This window comes from Mus pahari, chromosome 1 (genome assembly GCF_900095145.1).
Source record: "Mus pahari chromosome 1, PAHARI_EIJ_v1.1, whole genome shotgun sequence".
Taxonomy (NCBI): domain Eukaryota; kingdom Metazoa; phylum Chordata; class Mammalia; order Rodentia; family Muridae; genus Mus; species Mus pahari.
The window spans coordinates 158,414,460-158,423,809 of NC_034590.1; the positions used below are offsets into that span (position 1 = coordinate 158,414,460).

General features: G+C 44.2%; 1 protein-coding gene across 1 annotated transcript in view; it reads left to right on the forward strand.

Moving 5' to 3' along the window:
* The first annotated feature begins 2,237 nt into the window (after positions 1–2,237).
* Positions 2,238–9,350, forward strand: part of Taf5 (TATA-box binding protein associated factor 5) — a 16,152-nt gene continuing 9,039 nt past the window's right edge. The window contains exons 1-3 of the mRNA XM_021191191.2: positions 2,238–2,825; positions 5,487–5,724; positions 9,027–9,342. Of these exons, the coding sequence (XP_021046850.1) occupies positions 2,267–2,825; positions 5,487–5,724; positions 9,027–9,342 (1,113 nt within the window). The 5' untranslated portion in view covers positions 2,238–2,266. The remainder of the gene's footprint in view (positions 2,826–5,486; positions 5,725–9,026; positions 9,343–9,350) is intronic.

Genomic DNA, 9,350 nt, shown 5'->3' on the forward strand with positions numbered 1-9,350 from the left:
CACAGACCAGCTTAGGCTACACAGTGAGAGTCTGCCAAAGAAAGAAAGAAAGAAAAAAACCCAACCAAAGAAAAAACCCCTACAAAACAAAACACCCAAACTGTTTGTGTCATATTGTGTCACACAGTATACCCTTTTGCTGCCTTGGCAACACTAACATTTTGGATTGAATAATTTTAGGCTATGAAAAGAAACAGCTTGGTTTCTGAGGAAATGTTGTCCTGTTCATTTTAGTTAAGTCTAACAGCATTTCTGAAGTTCAGATGCCAAAAGCATCCTTGAGAAATGTTGCACACACTTATCAAAAATCTACAGAGAATAAAACCCTTTAGTTGGGTTACAGGAAAAATAAGTAACAACGAAGAATCGGATCAAAATACTATGAAAAGTACAATGGTCGAAGAAAATAAATATATGTAGCAATATAGATGTAGGCTAAAAATGTATTACTGTACTGAAAAAAAATCAGGTAGGGCGGGGAAAGCTGGTAGAGGAACTCTCTAAACAAGTGTAAACTGCCAACTGACCTCGATGACAAAACTATCCACTGACACTTTCCCACAAGGGGGAGCAGGAGAAAGAAGAAATATTTGTGACATGCTTACTAAGTATGAAGAACTACAGAAAAAAAATGTCAGAATGAGGACAGGAGAGATGGCTCAGAGGTTAAGAGCATTGGCTGCTTTTCCAGAGACCCCGAGTTTAATTCCCAGCAACCACATGGTGGCTCACAACCATCGATAATGAGGTCTGGTGCCCCCTTCTGGTGTGCAGGCATACATGCAGGCAGAACATTGTATATATAATAAATAAATCTTTTAAAAAAACATATCAGAATGAAACAGTAATCCGTGAAATTAAAGAAAGTCAGAATAAAGGGCAATAGCTAGAGAGGAGGAGTGGGTACCCTACAGATCCAGACTGACAGCAGACTCTGAGTGAGTAGGACCCTGGGAGCAGGGACCAGAAAGGAAGAAGACAGAAACAAGATAACAAAAGTGTCTCCTAGGCACCCAGTGAGTTTATTTCTTGGTGGAACAGGAAACACTGTACTTGAAGTCATTAGCTTCAATTAAAGCACAGCTTAGACGCTGGAATTTCAGAGACCCAAGTAGAGGGGACAAAGGTGGCCATACCTCCCTGAGTCAGACACCTTCTTCCCATCTCCTCCCAGTTAAGGTCCCCTGTTGTAGCTCAGCAGCAGAACACTGCCTAGGTAGGATTCAAGAGGTAGGGTGAGGTTCACTTCCTAGTACTGCCCCAAACAACAGAATAGTAACAATGGGTAATTAAAACACAGTAGAAACACTTTAGTCATAAAAATGTCTATATAAAAACTGTTTAGCTGGATCCCTATACTTGGAAGGTGAAGGCAGGAGAACCAGAAATTCAAGGTCCCCCTTAACTACACAGCAGGTTCAAGGCCAGCCTGCGTGCATAAGACCCTGCCTTAAAACCACCTTTTCTTTAAAAAGAAAAAAAAAAAAACAAACATTTTAAAGACAGAAATGGTTTATTTGGTAACAAGGAATGAGAAGAAATTAACGTTTTTTTTTCTCTTTAACTTTATAATAGATTTTGTTGTTCTTGTTGGAGACAAGGTCTCCCTGTGTAGCCCTGACTGATCTAGAACTTGCTGAGGTGACCCTGTGAGCTCTATCTTCGGCTTAAATTTATTTTTAGAAACTACATCCAGCTTAAAGGCAATTTTTTCTTAATAAACAATATAACATATACTGTAAAGTTCACAAAGCTATATTTTTACAGGAATAAAACTGAGAAAGTAACCACCGCCCACAGTATCAGAGAGCCTTTCCAGTAACTAGGAGGCCTCTTTCTGATAAATGCTATGTGCTTTTAAATTAAATACCTGGGCGTGAATAGTTTTCTTCGCGAGTGATTTTTAGCACGATATTTAGCCTCTTTGGATTCCGGTTAAGCCGTCTGTAAAGACTCTGGGGATTAGCACCTTTTAAACTTGTTGAATTAAAAGAGCTCGTATAATATAAAACGGCTATCTCATCGCCTGAATGCAATAAACGGTAATTAGCAGGCAAACGCAAGGGAGACGGACGGTAAGCAACTCCCACTTCCTGCCTGCCTTTCGCTCGGTTTTGAAAGTAGCTCTTTCTCGTGCCTTTTCTACTCGCTAGCTCCTCCCACTGCCGTAAATGGCCTGCCCCCGCTGTCGTGAAACGCCCTACCCCGCCCTCCGAGTGGCGAAAACGCAGTCACGCTTGACGGCGCGAGGTGGCTCAGCCGCAAGATGGCGGCGCTGGCGGAGGAGCAGACGGAGGTGGCGGTCAAGCTAGAGCCTGAGGGACCGCCGACGCTGCTACCTCCGCAGGCTGGCGACGGCGCAGGCGAGGGGAGCGGCGGCACTCCTAACAACGGCCCCAACGGCGGCGGCGGGAATGTGGCAGTGGCGGCGGCGGCCGGCGGGGACGGCGGGACCCCCAAGCCTGGGGTGGCTGTCTCCGCCGCTGCCCCGGCGGGGGCGGCCCCGGCGCCCGCCGCTCCGGCGGAGGCCGGCGCTCCCCACGACCGACAGACCCTTCTGGCCGTGCTGCAGTTCCTCCGGCAGAGCAACCTCCGCGAGGCCGAAGAGGCGCTGCGCCGGGAGGCCCGGCTGCTGGAGGAGGCGGTGGCGGGCTCCGGAGCTCCAGGAGAGTTGGACGGGGCCGGCGCGGAGGCGGCTAGCGCGCTTCTCAGCCGGGTCACCGCTTCAGTTCCCGGCTCCGCGGCCCCCGACCCTCCGGGGACGGGCGCCTCGGTGACCTCGGTGTTCTCGGGTTCCGCCTCGGGTCCCGCGGCTCCGGGAAAGGGTGAGTCTCGGGCTCCCGGCAGAGGAGCGCCGGCTGGAAGGGGAGCGAGCCGGGAAGGCGAGGGCTGGCGGGCCTGCACCTCTGCGGGCTTGTTTTGAATTTCCTGGGCCCGCCTCTAGGGCCACATGCCCGCCCCTTTCGCTCCTGCGCCGGCTGCGCAGTCAAACCCTCTTCTGAGCTGTCAGTTCCAGCCAGAGGCTGAGCAGCAGGGCTGGGGAGCTGAGGGAGGCGCCGGGGACCGGGGATTGACAGAAGAGGGGGAACCTTAGGGGTTTCGGTGTTTCTACTCTTACTTAGACTTAGGGACCTAGGATTGGGTTCGCGTGAACACGGGCATAGTACTGTTCCATTCCCATACTACTGTTGCACTGCAGGTACTTTCCGTGTCTTGATTTTTCACAACTGTATAGTTCTCATCTCTCCTTTTGAGACGAGCAAACGGACTTTTTGAGCAAAGCCGGAAGGGCTTGCTTTGGACCACACTTCCAGAGTGGAGGTAGTAAGCGTTTCTTAGAATGCGGGCTGAGAACCACCGGAGTTAAGTGTTTTAGATCATGCAGATTTCTGAGCATCACCTAAGGCTTATTAAAACTCTGTAGGGGCAGAGTCTGGGAATCTGCTTTACAACTTCTAAGGAGTGCCTTTGAAAACTCTTAAGTCTACGGGTGGAAGTGGGCTAGACCTTTTGTCTCTGTTGCTTTTCTTTGTGTGATATCAGTTAAAGGTATTTTTTCTAGTTTTTTTTTTTTTTTTTTTTTGCCTTTTTACTAAGTTGTTACGAGACTAAGATGTAATGTGCCTAGTACTGAAAGTTTAGCTCCTGACTCCAGTTACTGACAACCTGTGTCCACGTTTCTCCCAGAAACTTGTCACAAATCCATATAGTAAAACACACATTTCTGGTGAAGACGCTTGCCGCAATGTATGACCACTTGAGTTGGGTCCTCAGAACCGACACGGTAGAAGGAGAGTGCCAGCTACCTGAAACTTGTCTTTAATATACACCAAACTTAAAAAAAAAATTAAACTCAGGAGATCAGTAAATATTGAATTAAATGATCCGGGTTAGTGGTTCTAGACATGTTAATCTGTTTCAGTGAGAGCATTTGGGACAGGAAGTTTGAACACATGGCACTGTGGTCCATAAATAGAAATGTGTCATGTTTATAATGCCAGCACTTGGGATGCCGAGGCAAAAAGGAGAATTACTGTGAGAAAGCCATCCTTAGCTAAATATAGTTATGGGGGAAGGGAGTGATAAGTAAAAATATGTGGAAAATGTGACTGAGAATCAGGGTCTTTTCTGTATGCTAAATTTTGTGACTGTACTGTAACAATTTATATTATTATATTATTTTTCTAATATCTCTCATCTGTCAAGAAACTTGACTTATTCTTTTAGATCATACTCAAGAAACCAAGGAGAAAAAGCAACCATGAGAATGACTACAAAATTATAATCTTAACCATAATTTTCTCAGTGAAGAGTGTGTATAATCACGTTTTAAAGAACATAAAAAGATATAACACTATAACTGTAGCTTGCCAAAATTTTCAACATCCAAACTCTAATTTGATTTTTAAAAAAGAATTATTGTTTTGTATTGCTGTATTATAAACAAATACTCAGGCTTTCTACCTTGCACTGATTGGTTATAGAAATTGCTTTAAGTATATGCAGTTGAGTTGTAGTCTTTTATATTCCAGAGCCATAACGAATGTTCCCCTTTTCCCTTGAGATGCTGTTATTTTTTTTTTATTTATTTTTTATTTTTTTGGTTTTTTGAGACAGGGTTTCTCTGTACAACCCTGGCTGTCCTGGAGCTCACTATGTAGACCAGGCTAGCCTCAAACTCAGAAATCCACCTGCCTCTGCCTCCGGAGTGCTGGGATTAAAGGTGTGCGCCCCCACGCCTGGCGAGATGCTGGTATTTTATATAAGGTGATTTATGTTTGACCATGAGGGGATCACAGGATTGATGGTACAGTATTGATATACAAGGCACTTGAGTGTGATATATGCTGTTTGCACTGAGCCTTGAGGGAAGATTAACATAATTGGTACCTTTGCACATCCACTTATTTATTTATTTGGTGGTGTTGGGAGTTCAACCTAGGGCCTGTGCATACTAGACAAGTCTTTTGCACATTCCCAATCCTGAATGCACATTTTGTTTTTAGAATAACACAATTCCAGGAAAAATGTTGACTGTTCTTGTTATTGATTTAAAAATGTAAGATACAGTCAAACTGAAGGAGTTTTGACTTGGGTTACTCAAAAACATCCTGAGTCACATTAAAAGGTTTTGTGACTGTGAGCTTACAGGTAAAGGTACTTGCCGCCAAGCCTGACAAACTGAGATAGGTCCTGGAAACTCCATCATGGAAGGAAAGAGCTGTCTACTGACTGTGTCCTCTGACCTCTGTATAACTATTACGGCTTGTCTGCCCGCTAGCCTCATCCCAGCCACACATATACACAAAAGAAGCAAATGTAATACAAAATTACAAAGGAAAAGATGCATGGTTGTGTTGCAGAAGAGAAGTAGAGAGGACAGGGACAATTGTGAGAAACAGCTGTCCCTGGGGCCTTAGCAAAACCTCATCTGCTTGGTGCATTTAGATCATTTTCTTAAAAGTTGTCATTCATTTTTTACACAGTTGCAAGTGTAGCTGTGGAAGAGCAGCCAGACGTGAGTGCTGTCTTGTCGGCCTACAACCAACAAGGAGACCCTACAATGTATGAAGAATACTACAGTGGACTGAAACACTTCATTGAATGCTCTCTGGACTGCCATCGAGCAGAGCTATCCCAACTCTTTTATCCTCTGTTTGTACATATGTACTTGGAGCTAGTTTATAATCAACATGAAAATGAAGCAAAATCATTCTTTGAGAAGTATGTGAATCTTAACGTATTTACTACCTATATATGTATGTATAAGCACACACATCTGTAACCACACAAATGTAAGATTGTAAATCAGAAGGATAGGTGCCTTGGGCAGTATGAACCGACACATGCGCAGGATTGATCCTCCAGAGGAAACAGTCCTGAATGAGAACCGAAGAAGGGCTGCCAGGAATTAGCCAGTGGAGGAGGAGAGCATACCTGACCTGGCCTGTGGGGAAGGGATCAGAAGGGATCAGAAGCAGGCTGGGAAAGACAGGGCTGTGGTACAGCATTCAGTTGGGAACAGCAGGCAGGTTCTTGCACTGCGTTGAGGACCTGTGTTATAGGAATAGTAGGGACTTAGACTGGATGAGACTAGACTTAATTGAGGGTCACTGAAAACTCAATGATTATGAATAAAAACTGGATTCTAAGAGCAGTAGGAACTGTGTTAGGATTAGATTGGAGGATTACTAACAACCCAAACGAGAGGCTTAAGTAAATGTCAGTTTGGTTTTCTCATAAACGGAAGTTTAGGGTTGATAGGTAAGTCATCAGTCATCAGGGATGTGGCCTTCATCAGCCAGCATTTTTGTCAGGAGCTTCTCTTCCATGGCGCAAGCTGGTCCTCTGTTGGACAGCAGTCCCAACACTGTTCTAGTCAGCAAGAAAGGCGCACGTTCCTGAGAGATGCTCATGCTTCTTTTTCTAACTTTTTATCAGTGACCATCCTTAGCAACAAACGTAGGAAATGCGATCTTCCCTGAGGAGTCTGTCCCCAGCTAATAGTGTTTTGTTACGGAGGAAGGGGGTTAAAATGAGCATTTGGGCACAGTGAGGCATCTCTGCTATAGATGTCATTAGAGAATCATTTCATTAATTGTAGTCTTTTTTTGTCCTTTTCCTTTTCCTTTTTTTTTTTTTTTTTCTTCTTCCCAGAGCTGAGGACTGAACCCAGGGCCTTGCACTCGCGCTCTACCACTGAGCTAAATCCCCAACCCCTTTTGTCCTTTTCCTAAGAGAGGATCTTAGTGTGTAGTCCTGCCTGTCCTGGAACTTACTGTGTAGACCAGGCTGGCCTCAAACTTGCAGAGATCTGTTGGCTTCTCCCTTCTGAGTGCTAGGGTTATAGGCATGGTCTCTACCTCCGTGCCCCCAACCCACCCCAGAGTATGCATTTTAAAAGGCTTTTTTGCAAAGAGGCAAACAGATGGTGAGGGACAGGACTATTGGATGAGAAATATGTCGAGGCATGTTTGTCATAAATACCTGTTGGGGAAGAGGGAATAATAATAACTATTCTGGGATGTATAGACAGTCCTACTTAGCAGAGAATTGTCCTGCCCAGTATATCAGTAGCCTCGCTGTTGAGAAACAGTCTGCCGGTGAAGTGAAAAGAAGACTGACCCCACAGTGTAGGGATGGACATTGAGGTGAGACACCATTGCTAAAGCAGATTTGTGGGGTGTCCTCTGGAGAAGGACAACTTCCTGACAGAAATCCCTGGAGGAGGACATGCTGTGTCAAGTAGGGGTACTAGTCTGTAGTTCCAGTTCAAGTGTACTTTTGAGTAATTTAAGAACGCACTAAGAACCACTAACCATGTGTAGCATGGTGGTGCTCAACTCTGATCCTGGCACTCAGGAGGCAGAAGCAGAGGCAGGTGGTCTCTTGAGTTCAAGGTCAGCCTGGTCTACAGCTTGAGTTCCACACAGGGAAACCTTGTCTTCAAAACCAAACCAAACCATCCAAACAAACAAACCAAAGCCAACCCCAAACCAAAAAAACCAGAAAACCCCCAAAACAAAACAACCCCCCCAAAAAACCCCAGTACTTCCAAGACAGGTCTGCCAATAATCCCTCTGTCCCTCTGTAATGTAACCCCATCCCCTATATAACAGCTGAGAGGAGAGGAGCACCCAGAGCCATATGCTGCCTTGAAGAGCTCCAACATTTAACAAGTATAGCAGACAGAAAAGGGGAAGGTGGAGAAACAGGGAGAAGTCCGGGAAGGCGTTGCTACAGATGTCGAGGGGCAGGGTTGGGCTGACTCCTGAAAGCTGTTATCCACCAGTTACACTTGGATTCCTAATGGAAGGTACTGAAAGCAAACTGTAGCCCCCTCCGCTCTCTTTGGCTGATGATAACATTTCTACACCAGAAGCCTTTTTTTTTTTTTTTTTTTTTTTAAAGAAACGGTTTCTCTGTGTAATAGTCCTGGCTGTCCTGGAACTCTCCGTGTAGACCAGACTGGTCTTGAACTCACTCTGCCTCTTGGGTGCTGGGACTAAAGGCATGTGCGGCCACCACCCAGCTTAGAAGCTAATTTCTTTTGTAGTACTGTCATCTGTCTTGCTCCTTTAGTCTCCTGGGATAGGCACCTTTCCATGTAGGAAGATGGGCTGTCATAAAAGGCTCTCTGTTCCCATTACAGACAGTCTGCTAGGACCCTATGCCCAAATGAGGGCAAAACAAGCCAAGACATAAAAACAAAAGTATATTTAAATTATAAGTTGTAACCAAGACTGAAGGCTTTATTTAATTGCCTTGGTAATTGTGAAAATATGAAAGTGCTCATTGTTTAGTACCAATATTTGTTCTTATTATTATTAAAATATTGATATTTCATATGTCTTAAGGAATTAAAATGTATAGGCTTATAAGAATCCATGTCCTGATTATCATTGAGTCTGTGATAAGTACACTGAAGGCATACTATTTTCTATTTATATGTTTGAAATGCTTTTAATAAAAAGTTTTAAAGAGGTTTTGAGAAAGCGCAAAATTCAGTAAAGAAAGAATTCTGACATTTTTCTGTATTACCAAAGATTTTTTTTTTTTAATTTCTTTTTCGAGCCAGGGTTCTTTGTGTAGCCCTGGTTGTCCTGTAACTCACTTTGTAGACCAGCTGGCTTCAAACTCCGAAATCCAGGCTCTGGCTCTGCCTCCTGAGTGTTGGGATTAAAGGCGTGTGTTACCATGGATCAAAGATGGTTTTCAAAAGAAATACATACTGGTAGTGGGTCTTAGGTCTGCTCAGATGCCTTGTTCACTGCTTTCTCCTCAAGAGCTTGTGATCCCTTTCATTAGAGAAATGGGTGACTTTAGAAACTGAGTTATAATCATTTTGAAATATATTACTATTGATCCTACAGCCTAGTCAGGATTATTTATATAGTTACATTATTATAACTATATAATTATATATTAACTACAGGTGATTCTGGGATGGTTTGTAAATGTATGAGGGAGAAACAGATTACCTTAATGACATACTGAAAAATGCCTTTTTAAAATCACTAAAACAGGTTCCATGGAGATCAGGAATGTTATTACCAGGATGACCTACGAGTATTATCTAGTCTTACCAAAAAGGAGCACATGAAAGGGAATGAGACCATGCTGGACTTTCGGACAAGTAAATTTGTTCTTCGCATTTCCCGTGACTCGTACCAACTCTTGAAGCGCCATCTTCAGGAGAAACAGAACAATCAGATATGGAACATAGTTCAGGAGCACCTCTACATTGACATCTTTGATGGGATGCCTCGAAGTAAGCAACAGATAGATGCCATGGTGGGAAGCTTGGCAGGAGAGGCGAAGCGAGAAGCAAACAAGTCAAAGGTACGGGG